Genomic DNA, 16,513 nt, shown 5'->3' on the forward strand with positions numbered 1-16,513 from the left:
TATTTGAATTGTTTTCTCTAAAGTGTCAAAGGCTGATGGGCGACTTGATAGAAGAATATAAAATCAAGAGAAACATAGGCTAGATAACCAGAGCCTTTTTTTGTTTTGCAGGGTGTAAATATCAAATACTGGAGGCATGGATTTGATATGAGAGAGGGAAAGTTAAAAGGGGATGTGTGAGGCTATTTTTTTTTTACCTCTGGAAGTCAAAGAATATGAAAAGGGAGGTGGTAGAAGCAGATACAGTAACACTGTTTAAGAGGCATTTAGACAGACACATGAATAGGCAGGGAATAGAGGGATATGGAACGTCCATGTTATGTAGAATCAGTTAGGTTGGCATTGTAATTGGCTGAATGGCCTGTTCCTATGCTCTACTGTTCTTTGTCAGAGACAGCAGTGAGGACTTCAATAAATTGAGTAAGTGGCTGTCCTTTAATTGTAGTCCAGAGGAAAAATAACTTACCTATAGCTATCAGATGAAGTATTAACCCATAACCACAGTTTTGATCCAGAACTTTCCTACATTTGAGTTGCTTTAAGCTGTTTCCAGTGGATCAAATTCTGTGTTGCATTTTCTTGGAATATTGAAGTAGAAATTATACAATCATGTACATTTTAAAAAATTATAAGGAATATTAGTTAAATTACATTCTTGTAGCAAAACAAAGCAATATGAAAATATTTCAATGTGCTATCATCTTTATATCATGCTGCCTGTGTGATTTTGTTTTGATGGTGCCATCACTGCTGGTTGGATATTCTGTGTGTTCAGTTATTTGTGTTTTTTTTCCTCCTCCAGTTGGAAAACTGCCCAAACTTAATGATCAAATCAGATTAAGGTTTAAAGACCATGCCATGATTTTGCTTGAACATGATCAAGAAAGGATGGTTAGTATAGACATTAACAAAAATTGTAATTGTATATCTGTCTCATTTTTTAGTTTAAGGACAAATACAAACATGCCATTCAAGATCACTACTTGTGAATTCCAGTACACAGAGGCAGGATTGCCAGTATTAACTTACCCAGAACCCAGTGATATTAGTTTGACTAATATTTTATCTTTTGAAATTAATTTTGTTAGAAGCAGTGAATTCTTTTCTTGTAAATCTGTTGCTTGTAACTAATATGACTAATGTCTATTAGAAAATTTATGAAGTTGTGCACCAAGTAATCCAAAAACATGTTTGACAAGTAGACGGGCAAAGAAAAGAGAGTAGCAAGTATAGCAGATACAAAGTAATTGGAAAGGCAACAATAACTTAGAGAACTAAATTATTAAGAAGTGTGAGAAATTCTCTGAATGTATAGGACTTAAATAGTTTTTTGCCTTGCTTTGTGCCTGAACAGCTTGTAATCGATGTCAAAAAGACTGGATAGGCATTTGAGATGAAATGAGTTGAGTATGATGAGCTTAAACAAACTTGGAGTGGATCGTCTTCCCAGATAGGACTGGAAAGGAAAGGGGCAGAAGCCAGAATATGAAAGTAGATGAAATATAAGCTTGCAGGTGATAGGTGATACCAGATGAGAGGGAAGGAGGGTTGGCGGGAGAGAGAGACTGATGTGAGAAGCTGGAAGCTGATAGGCGCAAGAGGTAAAGGGTTGAAAAAAAGGAAATCTGACAGGAGTGGACAGTGGATTACGAATAAAGGGAAGGGTGTGGTGGGGAACCAAAAGGAGGTGATGTGCAGGTCATGATGATGGCCTTTTCAGCTCTGATGAAGGGTTTTGGTCTGAAATGCGGACTGTTTACTTCCCTGCATAGATGCTGCCTGACCTGCTGAGTTCCTCTAGCATTTTGTGCATGATGTACAAAAAAAGTGTCAACTGGAAATAATTAATATTTGATGGTCCAAAAATTTAAGTAAAAGTTAGACTTAAAATGAGCGATGCTTAGCTGATGTGAAAGCAAATTGTGCAGAAAATACGGAGAGTCTGCTGAGAGATATAGATAGGTTAAGTGAGTGGGCAAGGGTCTAGCAGATGGAGTACAAAGTTGGTAAATGCTAGGTCATCCACTTTGGGAGAAAAAAATGGAAGAGCAGATTATTATTTAAATGGCAAAAAATTTCAGCATGCTGCTGTGCAGAGGGACTTGGGAGTGCTTGTGCATGAGTTACAGAAGGTTGGTTTGCAGGTGCAACAGGCTATCAAGAAGGCAAATGGGATGTTGGCCTTATTGCTAGAGGAATTGAATTTAAGAGCAGGGAGGTTATGCTGCAACTGTACAGGGTACTGGTGAGGCCGTGTCTGGAGTACTGCATGCAGCTCTGGTCTCCTTACTTGAGGAAGGATATACTGGCTTTGGACGCAGTGCAGAGGAGGTTCATCAGGTTGATTCCAGAGTTGTGGGGGTTAGACTATGAAGAGAGATTGAGTTGCCTTGGGCTGTACTTGGTGAAATTCAGAAGAATGAGAGAAGATCTTTTAGAAACATATAAAATTATGAAAGGGATAGATAAGATAGAGGCAGGAAAGTTGTTTCCACTGGTAGGTGGTACTAGAACTAGGGTTATAGCCTCAAGGTTTGGGGGTTTGGGGGAGTAGATTTAGGATGGAGATGAGGAGGAACTGCTTTTCCCAGAGGGTGGTGAATCTGGAATTCTCTGCCCAATGAAGCAGTGGAGGCTTCTTCAGTAAATATATTTAAGACAAGATTGGATAGATTTTTGCATAGTAGGGGAATTGAGGGTTATGGGGAAAAGGCAGGTAGGTGGAGATGAGTCCATGGCCAGATCAGGCGTGATCTTATTGAATGGCGGAGCAGGCTCGATGGGCCAGGTGGCCTACTCCTGCTCCTATTTCTTATGTTCTTATGAAAGAACAGATTGATTAGTAGAATTGCTGTTATAGATGTTAAAAACAGCACACAAACTGTATAAGGCCAGAATGGTGATGTAACATTAGGGTTTAGGTAGCAAAACATACAGAAATTGATGTGCAATAAAGAAACTACTTAACCTTTGTTTAAACCACAATTTGGGATTGTTTTCATAATAAGAGATTACTAAATAGTGATTTGATAGAAGTGCTTAAAAAGAGATAAGGCAGATTAGTTAAAGTGTGTTTTCAGCGCTTGACATGTCTAAAAGACCAAGGTATTAGATTAATAATAAGATGCTTATGGAAAAATGTAGGAGAAAATTTTGCATAAAGGGCTTTAGGTTGTAATACCGATGTTAGTAATAGAAGTAAAGATCACCTTATCACATTCAAACAACTTGGATGACAAGAAAAAGTGTAAGGAAGGGTTTGGAGAAAAGTAAGGATCATGGAATAAGGATTACTCCAAATATAAAGGGTAAAATTAAACAAGGCTGGTTAGATAATTGTATTTTATGTAATTCTTGTCACTACAGGATGAATCTCGAGAAATGATGGTGTACGTTTATCATTCTCTAAAAAATAGCCGAGAAAGCCACATGATGGGGGCTGAAAACAAAGAAGAAGAATGTTTTCAGGTGAGAACTTTTTTTTCCTGATCCTTCTATTGAGGTGGTAAGATTTTCTTCAGGTGACACAGGTTTAGAAAATGAGTCATGATATGAAGGTAAGCTGCAAGCAGAAGCTGTTCAGACTCTTCAGTCTATTTGGCCATGCATTGCTGATGTGGCTAAATCCAATCTGCCTTTGCTCTACTATAAGCCTACTGACTCTCACAGCTATCTGGACTATTCCTCTTCTCACCCTGTCTCTTGCAAAAACGCCATCCCCTTCTCGCAATTCCTCCGTCTCCGTCGCATCTGCTCTCAGGATGAGGCTTTTCATTCTAGGACGAGGGAGATGTCTTCATTTTTTAAAGAAAGGGGCTTCCCTTCCTCCACTATCAACTCTGCTCTTAAACGCATCTCCCCCATTTCACGTACATCTGCTCTCACTCCATCCTCCCACCACCCAACTAGGAATAGGGTTCCCCTGGTCCTCACCTACCACCCCACCAGCCTCCGGGTCCAACATATTATTCTCCGTAACTTCCGCCACCTCCAACGGGATCCCACCACTAAGCACATCTTTCCCTCCCCCCCCCTCTCTGCATTCCGCAGGGATCGCTCCCTACACAACTCCCTTGTCCATTCGTCCCCCCCATCCCTCCCCACTGATCTCCCTCCTGGCACTTATCCGTGTAAGCGGAACAAGTGCTACACATGCCCTTACACTTCCTCCCTTACCACCATTCAGGGCCCCAAACAGTCCTTCCAGGTGAGGCATCACTTCACCTGTGAGTCGACTGGGGTGATATACTGCGTCCGGTGCTCCCGATGTGGCCTTTTATATATTGGTGAGACCCGACGCAGACTGGGAGACCGCTTTGCTGAACATCTACGCTCTGTCCGCCAGAGAAAGCAGGATCTCCCAGTGGCCACACATTTTAATTCCACATCCCATTCCCATTCTGACATGTTTATCCACGGCCTCCTCTACTGTAAAGATGAAGCCACACTCAGGTTGGAGGAACAACACCTTATATTCCGTCTGGGTAGCCTCCAACCTGATGGCATGAACATTGACTTCTCTAACTTCCGCTAGGCCCCACCTCCCCCTCGTACCCCATCTGTTACTCATTTTTATGCACACATTCTTTCTCTCACTCTCCTTTTTCTCCCTCTGTCCCTCTGAATATACCTCTTGCCCATCCTCTGGGTCACACCCCCCCGTCTTTCTTCCCGGACCTCCTGTCCCATGATCCTCTCGTATCCCCTTTTGCCTATCACCTGTCCAGCTCTCGGCTCTATCCCTCCCCCTCCTGTCTTCTCCTATCATTTTGCATCTCCCCCTCCCCCTCCAGCTTTCAAATCCCTTACTCACTCTTCCTTCAGTTAGTCCTGACGAAGGGTCTCGGCCTGAAACGTCGACTGCGCCTCTTCCTATAGATGCTGCTTGGCCTGCTGCGTTCACCAGCAACTTTGATGTGTGCTGCTGCCTTTGCTCTATATCCTTTTAAGCCTGTAGCTAATTTAATATGTTTAATTAATTTAAATCTCTCAATCACCATAGACTAACATCAGGATTTGCATATTCCAAACTTCTATCCCCTTTTTTTGTTCAGAATCATTGCTTAACTTCACTTTTGAAAGGTTGGGCTCTAATTTGTTGGTCTTCAACCCTAGTCTTTAAATCCCACATTAATAGAAATAAGCTCTCTCTCAGCTATCGGTTTCCTTGATAACTTTAAAATTTTAGTCATATGATCCCTAAGTATCCTAAATTTCCTTAGAACAAAAGCCAGTTTGTAAAATCCCACATTGAAATTTTATCTTTAAAATACATGTACCACTCTGGCAAATCTACTCTGTACCTACCTCCTAAGAGTCCTTTTTCAAGGTTTTCTATCCAGAATTAAACACTGTGATCCTGATGTGGTTGAATAATGGCCTGTACTGTACTGGGAGATTTACTTGCTAAAGTAAATGGCCTAATAATTTCATTTGCAAAAAGAGTAATTTCTTTGACATTTAATTGTTGATTGAAGATTGAAATGAATATTTTTCCTTTTTTTAAAAATTTTATTTTGGACTTTTGAATTAATATTTTGATAATGTTTGAGTGTTTTTAAATGGTTGCGCATGTCGGTGGGAGTCGACTGTCTCTCAAACAATTTAGGGTTTGGGCCTGCAGGGTACAATTGTAAAGTCCTTGTGTGCACAAGGCTTTTGCTAGTTAGCTGAAAATTTGATTGCTAGTGGAAAATTGCATCCAGATATTCACGTCAAGTATGAATGGGCTTTGAGGGCAGACAACCAAAGAGCTCTCTAACTTAAATTGCTACCATGCACAAAATTTGAGATTTTTTTAATAGGTATCTAGCATGTGTTTTTTTAAAGTTAAGCGATTCTTTAGTATAGTTATCATTTCCTCATTTATAATATTACCATTGTCAGGTATTAAGATAGCTACATTTGTTTTGTAGTTGTAAAAATTGTTTGAAATGACTTTGCTATTTTTTTGCAAAGTTCTTATTACCCTCCCATTTTTTTTTGGTTCTTAACTGCCATTTACAAGGATATGAGTTATTTTTGATATTTCTTTATGCCTTGTCCTTTAGTTTTGTATTGTTTCTTGCCCCATGTGTATGTGTTTCTATTTATTCTCTTTCACTTTCTGAAGTATCGTCGCTTTTTGTTTATTATCACATTGTGGCGACCCACTTTCTGGCACACACGAACCGGCTCACAACAGCGCGCGCAGGCAGAGGGCCGGACCCAAAAAGGGTGCCAGGCCATCTTCACCAGCAGGGGGAAAATCCCGCACGCAGAAAGGGTCTGGGAATATGCATTCCCCACAGCAGTCCCGCCCCAGGGAGGGCGGGAACGGGAAGGCTTTAAAGCAGGCCGCGAAGTTTGAATAAATCTCTTTCATCGCAACTCTAACTCACCGACTCCGTGTGGTTATTCTAGCACTGTGTGTAGCACACCGCTACAATTGGTGACCCCCACGGCCCAAACGATATTTGGACCAGAGATGACCAACGCTGTATCTGTTCACGCAGTTTCGTTGAAACTGCCAAGCTTCTGGACGAAGCGACCCCATGTATGGTTCGAACAAGCAGAAGCTCAATTCCGCATTCGGCAGATAACCTCGGAGTCCACGCGCTACTACTACGTGCTGAGCTCACTCGACCAGGAGACAGCTGCACAAGTTGACGAGTTTATACAGTCGCCCCCGGAGAACGGCAAATACACAGCATTCAAAGCCCTGCTCATAAGGACCTTTGGACTCTCACAGCGCGAACGAGCACGCTGCTTAATGCACCTGGATGGTTTGGGAGACAGACCACCGTCAGCATTAATGAACGAAATGCTGGCCCTGGCTGAAGGACACAAACCCTGCCTCATGTTTGAGCAGGCGTTCCTAGAGCAACTGCCCGAGGACATATGCCTGCTGCTGGCCGACACAGATTTCAGCGACCCCCGGGAGGTGGCGGCCCGAGCAGATGTGCTGTGGAATGCCAAGAAGGAGAGGGGGCATCCGTCGCACTGATCACCAAGCCGAGTACCCAATGACAGACCAGACCAGGCCCAGCAGCAGAGCCCAATGAACAATGGTGTTTCTACCACCAGCAGTGGGGCACAGAGGCCCGCCGCTGCAGACCACCCTGCAAATTCCCAGGAAACGCCAGGGCCAGCCTCCTGTACGTCTGGGACAAGCAGTCGGGACGCCGCTTTTTGGTCAACACCGGAGCGGAGATCAGCGTCTTACCTCCAACGAGTTACGACACCCGCAACAGAGAACCGGGACCCACCCTGAGGGCCGCAAATGGTAGCTCAATAGGAACCTACGGCACCCGCAAGGTGCGGTTACAGTTCAGCTCCAGCCGGTTCACGTGGGACTTCACACTGGCTGCTGTGGCCCAACCACTCCTGGGGGCGGATTTTCTGCGAACCCACAGCCTGCTGGTCGACCTGCAAGGGAAGCGATTAGTCCACGCTGAGACTTTTCAAACTTTCAGCCCCACACCTGGACTCCATCACGCTGTCCGTCGACGAATTCACCAGGGTCCTGGCGGATTTCCCATCAGTACTGACACCGCAGTTCACGGCAGCCATGCCCAGACACAGAGTACAGCACCACATCAAGACCCAGGTACCACCCCTCCACGCCCGTGCTCGAAGGCTTCCCCCGGACAAGCTCCGACTGGTGAAGGAGGAGTTCAAGAAGATGGAGGAATTGGGGATCATACGACAGTCCGACAGCCCATGGGCCTCCCCGCTTCACATGGTACCCAAGGCAACGGGGGGCTGGAGACCATGCGGTGACTACTGCAGACTGAACGAGGCTACAACACCAGACCGCTACCCTGTGCCGCACGTTCAAGACTTCGCATCAAACCTACACGGCGCAAGGATCTTTTCCAAGGTAGACCTCGCCCGGGGATACCATCAAATCCCTGTACATCCGGACGACATCCCCAAAACAGTACTTATCACCCCGTTCGGACTTTTCGAATTCCTCCGAATGCCGTTTGGTCTAAAGAATGCCGCACAGACTTTCCAGCGGCTAATGGATGCGGTGGGACGCGACCTGGACTTTGCATTCATCTATTTGGACGACATCCTCATAGCCAGCAGTAGTCGTCAGGAGCATCTGTCCCACCTCCACCAGCTCTACTCCCGCCTGAGCGAATTCGGCCTTACAATCAACCCAGCCAAATGCCAGTTCGGACTCGACACCATCGACTTCCTGGGCCACAGGATTACTAAAGACGGGGCAACCCCGCTGCCCACCAAGGTAGACGCGGTCCGACCCAACACAATCAAAGGCCTGCAGGAATTCGTGGGTATGGTGAATTTCTACCACTGTTTTCTCCCCTCAGCAGCCTGAACCATGCCACTCCTGTTCACTCTAATGTCGGGTAAGGGCAAGGACATATACCTGGGACGAAGAGGCTGCAACCACTTTCGTTAAAACCAAAGAAGCTTTGGCAAACGCCGCGATGCTAGTGCACCCCAGAACGGACGTTCCTACTGCCCTCACAGCGGACGCATCCAACACAGCGGTCGATGGAGTGCTGGAACAACTCATCGAGGGTCGCTGGCAACCCCTGGCGTTCTTCAGCAAACACCTACGACCACCTGAACTCAAATACAGTGCTTTCGACTGGGAGCTATTGGCACTATACCTGGCAATCCGGCATTTCAGGTACTTCTTTTAGAAGGTAGGCCCTTCTCCGCGTTCACAGACCACAAACCGCTTACCTTTGCGTTCATGAAGGCGTCTGACCCCTGGTTGTCCCGCCAGCAGCGACATCTGTCCTACGTCTCCGAGTACACGACGGACATCCGGCTTGTCTCGGGAAAGGACAACGTCGTGGCGGACGCACTATCCAGACCTACCATACAGGCCCTGTCCCAGGGGGTGGACTATGCAGCGCTGGCAGAGGCACAGCAGGCAGATGCTGAGATCCCCAGTTACAGGACTGCAGTCTCCGGTTTGCAGCTCCAAGACCTCCCTGTAGGCCCAGGTGAGAGGACCCTACTATGTGACATAGCTACCGGCCAACCCCGCCCCATCGTCCCAGCAGCCTGGCGCGGGTGGGTTTTCGAGTCCATTCACTACTTAGCACACCCCTCCATCAGGACAACCGTCCGGCTGGTCGCCAACAGGTTCGTGTGGCATGGGCTGCGTAAACAGGTCAGTGAATGGGCCAAAACGTGCATGCAGTGCCAAACGGCAAAGGTGCAGCGGCACACCAAGGATCCGCCGCAGCGGTTCGAACCCACCCGCCGGAGGTTCAACCACATTCATGTGGATATCGTGGGGCCCCTGCCAGTGTCACGAGGAGCGCGGTACCTCCTAACTATGATAGACCGGTTCACCAGATGGCCAGAGGCAGTCTCGCTCACCGACACCACCTCCGAATCCTGCGCCCGAGCACTGATCGCAACCTGGGTAGCACGCTTCGGGGTACCGGCCCACATTACCTCCGACAGGGGCGCCCAGTTCACCTCCAGCCTGTGGTCGGCTATGGCCAACCTTTTAGGATCGCAGCTACACCACACAACTGCCTACCACCCACTGTCAAACGGACTAGTGGAGCGCTTCCACCGTCACCTGAAATCGGCTCTCATGGCCCGCCTGGAGGGGCCTAACTGTGTGGACGAACTTCCCTGGGTCCTGCTCGGAATCCACACGGCGCCCAAGGAGGATCTGCACACCTCGTCGGCCCGGTTGGTGTACGGCACACCCCTGGTAGTCCCAGGAAAGTTCATACCAGCCCCAAGGGGGCAAGAGGAAGAACCCACAGCAGTCCTGGACAGACTATGGGAGAGGCTCGGTAACCTGGCCCCCATACCCACTTCACAGCATGGACAGAGCCTGACCTGTGTACCCAAAGACCTGCAGAACTGTAAGTTTCTTTTTGTACGACAGGGTGGACACTGGGCACCGCTACAGCGGCCCTACGAGGGGCCATTTAAGGTGATCAGGAACAACGGGTCCACGTTCGTGCTGGACATTGGGGGGAGAGAGGTGGTTTTCACAGTGGACCGACTCAAACCGGCCCATGTGGACTTGGCGCAGCCGGTCCAGTCTCAGGCACCGTGGCGGAGGGGCAGACCTCCCAAACAGAGGCCGATCCAGACTGTGGACATTGGGGGAGGTATCGCCAGTTCTGGGGAGGGGGGGGTACATGGCGACCCACTTTCTGGCACACACGAACTGGCCCACCAAACAGCGCATGCAGGCAGAGGGCCGGCCCCAGAAAGGGCGCCAGGCCATCTTCACCAGAAGGGGGAAAATCCCGCGCGCGGAAAGGGTCTGGGAATATGCATTCGCCACAGCAGTCCCGCCCCAGGGAGGGCGCGAACGGGCAGGCTTTAAAGCAGGCCGCGAAGTTTGAATAAATCTCTTTATCGCAACTCCAACTCACCGACTCCGTGTGGTTATTCTAGCGCTGTGTGTAGCACACTGCTACAACATTGCTTTTCTTTAAGCATCTCTTACTAATCTTTTAACCATTAACTGATCTGCCTATATAACTGGATTGTTAAAATTGGCCTTGTAGAACCTTAGAAACTGATTTTTTAGAAATTTAATAGCAAACAAGTCGTATTATTGATGTAACATTAACTGTTAATATACTGTTCAGCTGTTAACTAAATATAGCTAATTACTAGGTCTATTAATGGTAGCACTTTTGTTTTGGAAAACATTAGAACAGAATTTCTATTTGTAATGATGGCCAAATTATTAAGGTTTAATGTCACTCTCATATAAAACTGATGGCAAGTTTTGAATCTGTTTGATTGAAAAGATCAAGAGGTTCTTTTTGGTGTCATCCTGCATTGATGAATGATATGCTATTACTTTCTTCATGTGATCGCATGTGAACTTCAGCTTTTAATGCAGTATTCTTGCTTATTTAACAAAAAGCAATCAATTTGTAAGTCTTGTTTGATCATGGAGTCACAGAAACGGGCTCTTTGGCCCAACTCATCCATGCCTAGCAAGTTGTCTCCCTGAACTAGTCCCATGTCTGCTTAAGGCAACCTTTCCTATGCAAACACCTGTCCAGATGTCTTTACACAATGTAATTGTACCTTTCCTATGTCACTTTCTCTGACAACCTGTTCCACGTAGTCACCACCTACATGTCCCCTTCAATTCTTTCCCTTCTCTCTAATCTATGCCCTCTTACTTAAGACTCCTACCCCTGGAAAAACATTGTGTCCATCCATCTCATCTACACCCGTCACGATTTTGTATGTCTTTGTGAAGCCACTCCTCAGTCGCCTACACTGCAGTTAAGAAAGCCCCAGCTTACCCCGTCTCTCATCATAACTTAAGGCCTGCAGTTCCAGACTCATGAGATGAAATGTTCTTCATTCTCACAATTGGTGCATTTACCCTGTGTTTTGTCTGCCATTTTATGAAGGTTAGAGAGACAGTACAATCTCTGAATATCATGGACAATAAGCATTCAGTGTCATATAGTTGTCATTATTTGGAGTTATGTTCCAATTCATCATTTACATCATCTATTTTTGGTTTTGTACCAATAATGCCATTATTTGTGTCAAAAGTCATTTCATTTAGTTATTGTTTTTCTTCCATGCAGGCCCATGGCTTGAAATTTCCTTCTTCTCACTTGGAGGCACTGAAACAGCTTTGGTTTGATGATGCCGTTTTTGTACGAGACCTTAAAGTAGACTCTAATGAAGCAAAAGAAAATCTTGCATTGTGTTTGTGGACAGAAAATTTAATAGAAGTGCAGTGAATTGTCGTATGAATTGGCTCACTGTAGCTTTAGTGCTCTTTAACTGTGTCATTAAAAACATGGAAATGATATTGTTTATTTTGTGGAATGTTACAGCACAAATACCAAGATTTTATGCCATGTGGAGGAAATAAATTAATATTCATATATGATCAACTAATGTGCATTTTCATTATTTTATAAACATATTCCAATATATAATAAAACTGAACAATTCGTGATTTTTTTCCCCCTTCCCCTCCCTATACAGAACTGAACTGAAGAAATCATTCTGCTTGTTATTATACCCTTTGTGTGTGCTTTACTATTACTTTATATCGACCCCAATCCTTTAGTTTAACTGTGTAAACCTTGAATGTCAGATGTTTAGATTGATTAATAGAGTGGTATAAAGCAAATCAGTGGATGTTTTGTTCAAAGTGCAGTGCTGTAGAATTTATATTATTGATTAAGATTTGCAAATGAAAGGCTCTGCTGTTTTGGATGTAATAGAGGATAGAAGCCTGGAGGTATTGTGTGTGATTTTGGGGAATGGAGGAGCACTGGGACCTGCATGATCAGTAGGGTCATTAAAGGATGTGGTGGTCAGTTAGCTGCTGAGGATCATTTGATGGGTTGTGGGGGGGGGGGGGGGCTTGTGGTTCAAGACCAGGCAAAGAGATAGCAGGGTGAAGAGGGAGACTTGGATGGGGAAACTGGTAGCATGGCTATAGCTGCAGAATGGACTGGTTGGGTATTTTTCATGCCCGTTCTATTTATGCAATGTTGGTACCTGTAGATAGTTTAAAATGGAGACAATATAGTGACCAGTTAATTCTGAGAAAATGAGACTGTTAAAGCTTGAGTGTTTAGTAAAGAAAATATTTTAATCCAGTGGTCCAAGAGATCTACTTTAGCTAAAATTTAACATTGAATTACATTGTCAATGTCAATGAGTCATCTTTGTGTAGTTTTTTTCTGGGACCCACATAAATATTTGAGGCAAATTTGAATTAAAATAATGAACAGCTGAAATCCCATTCTTCCATCATCTCATTCATTCTATAATTACAAGGAAACTGCAGGCAAACTTCCTCAAAATTTAATTTGCATTAAGATATTTATCTACATATTGATCACATTTTTCTTAAACAGTATTATACATGTACAAATACAATTCTTAGTTATTAGCAATAATTTAAAAATTAATACAAATGAACTTCAATCCAGGATAAGCTTTATAGTTTGAAGTTGTAGTTACATTAAAAAATATATAAAAGATTAAATACCAAACTACATGGTGTTTTATCAAAGCAGTAGGGTTTTTTATACTGAAGCCTTACTTTTTCAAGTGTGGTTGTTTCATTTCAGGGTCTTGTAGATTCTAGTTGGATTATATAGGCTTGCGTTGCAATCTACTATTAGGTTTCAGCATAATAAGTTTGAAAATCGTAGGAAACATCAAGGAAACATCTGTGTCCTTTGCCCTTAACACTGAGTTGCTTTGTGGAGAGTGGTGATACTTTCATTAGTATATCAATTAGCAGTTCTAGTTAAGTGAAGAATAAGCAGTTAAGTATGTTGTTTTCTCTTAAACGCTGTGTCTGTTTGTCACACAATTGTGCTTCTCAGTTGTGATTATTTGGATTGGAAATAACCTCAACCTTATGGATTTAAATTGCCCAAAATGCATTGGGGATTTATTTTGAGAGCTGAATCCAAGCAATGGTTTTAGGTTTCTACTTTTCAGAAGTTGTCTTCCTCATCTCAGCATTTCAATGTCCCAGAACTGTGTGTGTTGTTGTTGTTCTGCCAGGTTTAAAATGATGCTATCCTTGTCATTGAAATTACCACCTGAAAAATAATACAAATATCATTAATAAATACTATAAGTATACTGGTTTGCAATGAATAACAATTTAGATTAAGTCAGAGCTTCTCTTAATAGGGTAAGAGTTTTTATAATGTGGTTGCATTTTTGTATTTTCCTAAATATCGGAGCCAACATTTATAACCCCTTGAGTATCTTTACTTCTGGAATACTGATAATTTAACCTAGGTCTTGCAAAACCAAGTCAAAGATTGGAGGAGAGACCTCTGCCCAGTTGTTGTGTTTTTACTTTAAATGAGTCGTATTTTCAAGCAGTTTTATTTCAAACTCAGGAAATACATACGACAGTGCTTGGTATTCCTCAAGGTGAAAAGTATTTGATGCTAAACTTATAAAATGGCCAACAATTGAGTAAGTAAGATTTCTATTGTTACAGAATTAGCCTATAAATGCAGGCTTTCAGCCCCTTCCAATCATACTAACCTTTTGTTTTATTCTCCTCTCATTCCCATCAACTCTGCTCAGGTTCTACCACCTACATATACTAGGGACAAATTACAGTGTCAAGCTCACCTAACAACTTGGAAGTCTCTGAGACGTGAGGGCACTTGTGTAAATGCTTATGGTCACAGGGAGAATGTGCAAACTCCAAACAGGCAGTTCCAGAGGTCAGGGTGAACCTGGATCTCTCGAGCTATGATGCAGTAGCTCTTAGAACAGCATCACCGTGCCATCCCGAGTTTATTTTCCATAATCTAGTCTCACTGCTGTGTCCATTAATCCCCACCCCCCTCCATCCTTGATTTTCCTGCTACTCATCTGTACCCTGAATAATTTACGGTAGTCAGCCCACCAGCTAATCGTGGGTAGGTACTGTAGATACAGGAGCTTTCAATGAAAACCTGTGTGGTCACAGACTAAATGTGCAAAAGCCCCAGAGGTAGAACCTGAGGTTAGGAATGTGTCTGGGTCACGGAAAGAGGCAGCAGAATCATCTGCTTGCTACTATGCCACTTCAAATTAAAGCATGTGACAATATTGTAAAATATGACTGAGCAGAGCAACATGGAGTTATTAAAAGGCACCATGTGAGAGCAATACAGTGGCATTCTTTGAGAATGTATCTAGCAGAGGAGTTGAAGGAATTTGGTGTTTTGGTTTTTTTGACAAGATTACACATGTGAGGTTGAAGCACATGGAATTTTGGAGTATATAATAGGACAGATTGAGAGTTGTTTAAAAGATACGTAACACAGCGGAGGGATAAATGTGACTTTGGGTTGGTATGATGTGGCAGGTGGTATTGCAGGAATTGAAGCCTAGCCCTAGCCAATCACAATCAATATTCAGAATTTGGTCAAGGAAATCCTTCTTGCAAAGGTATACTTCCAAGAATGGCAAATAGAAATTAATTAAAGTGAATAAGGTAAAAGGGGCAAAGAGAAAACTTGACAAAGAAAAAAATATAGCTTCTTCAAGGTGGGCATTCTTGGAAGAGGAGTGGCAATGACCCAGCTGGGAAAAAACCTGCAGTTCTGGAAATCAGAAATGAAGACAGAAAATCAAGAATACTCAGCAGACAATGCAATTGTGGTAACCAAACAAAAATTGATGTTGCAAGCCTATGATCTTGCATAGAACTGTGGAAATTTGAAAAACTTTCACAGTTATCTAAAATGAAAGGCAACCCCTTCTGAGACAGAAAATTGAGTCTTGTGTTTCTTTGGATAATGTAACATTTTACCTTTAATATCAAGTCGAAGATTTAAATCTAGAAAAGAAGTAATGGTTCCATTGCAGTTGATTCTCCATTTCTGATGATTACGCCCATGCTCTGTCCAAAGATTTATTTTTGTTCCAGCTTTTGCTTGACCACCAATGATGTCTATGCATGCATGGTTAACCTGTAGGAAGAGAATTTAGATCGTACTAACTTTAAAATGTAAAGTGGAAAACTAGTCCAGAAATTTGGCAAATTGGAACACTGCATAAATGTGGATATTCTGTGTTTGTTGGCTAGATTTACCTAATGTGCTCTGGTATTGAACTTTGCATGAAGCCTAGAGTTTTAGTTCAATACAACAGGTTACCAGCAAGGGACAATAGCATAAATATTACTGCATTAAATACTAAAACCAGATTTAATCATTAAATTGTTCTGTTTTATAATTTACTGTTGGTTGAATAGCTGTTTTAAATATTTTAGTAATCAATATGATTATTTGAATTAATGTTTCCTGCAGTCTTATCATTTATATGAATATAACAATGGTCATCCTCTTCCATCTCTAGTCATATGTTAGAATGCTTGTGTAACTGGAGTAGTTTAGAATATACTACCTTGGATTTAATAAGTCCATTGCAGTAAGACCACACTTGTGTAGTTCTACCATTGTAAGGACAGACAGATAACTTAGAGCACCTTGGGTCTGCTGAGTCTCCACAAACCGTCACAAATGTCCTTGTTGCCTTATTTTTAATTCTGAAGTACGCTGCAGGCTATGGGAACAAGAATGGCATAAATGAGGATTCAGTATGGTATTTAACAACATTTATTGCAAATGGTCATTGATACTTATCAATTTATTAATCAGTCCTTCAAACATGCTCTTGGACTATGCAAGGAAATATCAAAAATAGAAACATAGAAAACATATAGCTCAGTACAGGCCCTTCGGCCCACAAAGCTGTGCTGAACGTGTCCTTACCTTAGAACTACCTAGGTTTTACCCATAGCCCTCTTTTTCTAAGCTCCATGTAGCCATCCAGGGTCATTTAAAAGACCCTATCGTTTCTGCCTCCACCACCGCTGCCGGCAGCCCATTCCATGCACTCACCACTCTCTGTGTAAAAGAAACTTACCCCTGACATCTCCTCTGTACCTACTTCCAAACACCTTAAAACTATGCCCTCCCATGCTAGCCAATTCACCCCGGGGGAAAAGCCTCTGGCTATCCACACGATCAATGCCTCTCATTATCTT

At 43.5% G+C, this 16,513-nt stretch overlaps 2 protein-coding genes across 4 annotated transcripts in view; one reads left to right on the forward strand and one right to left on the reverse strand.

Moving 5' to 3' along the window:
- riox2 (ribosomal oxygenase 2) overlaps positions 1–11,872 on the forward strand; it is a 30,222-nt gene extending 18,350 nt beyond the window's left edge. For all 3 annotated transcript variants that reach the window (XM_063050832.1, XM_063050831.1, XM_063050833.1), the window contains exons 8-10: positions 803–891; positions 3,367–3,468; positions 11,562–11,872. In XM_063050832.1, coding sequence (XP_062906902.1) covers positions 803–891; positions 3,367–3,468; positions 11,562–11,720 — 350 coding nt within the window. In that variant the 3' untranslated portion in view covers positions 11,721–11,872. The remainder of the gene's footprint in view (positions 1–802; positions 892–3,366; positions 3,469–11,561) is intronic.
- Positions 11,873–12,611: 739 nt separating this feature from the next.
- LOC134348046 (uncharacterized) overlaps positions 12,612–16,513 on the reverse strand; it is a 76,745-nt gene continuing 72,843 nt past the window's right edge. Inside the window, exons 20-22 of the mRNA XM_063050835.1 lie at positions 15,871–16,029; positions 15,275–15,434; positions 12,612–13,553 (exon numbers count right to left, since the gene is read on the reverse strand). Of these exons, the coding sequence (XP_062906905.1) occupies positions 13,462–13,553; positions 15,275–15,434; positions 15,871–16,029 (411 nt within the window). The 3' untranslated portion in view covers positions 12,612–13,461. The remainder of the gene's footprint in view (positions 13,554–15,274; positions 15,435–15,870; positions 16,030–16,513) is intronic.

Source organism: Mobula hypostoma, chromosome 6 (assembly GCF_963921235.1).
Source record: "Mobula hypostoma chromosome 6, sMobHyp1.1, whole genome shotgun sequence".
Classification (NCBI taxonomy): domain Eukaryota; kingdom Metazoa; phylum Chordata; class Chondrichthyes; order Myliobatiformes; family Myliobatidae; genus Mobula; species Mobula hypostoma.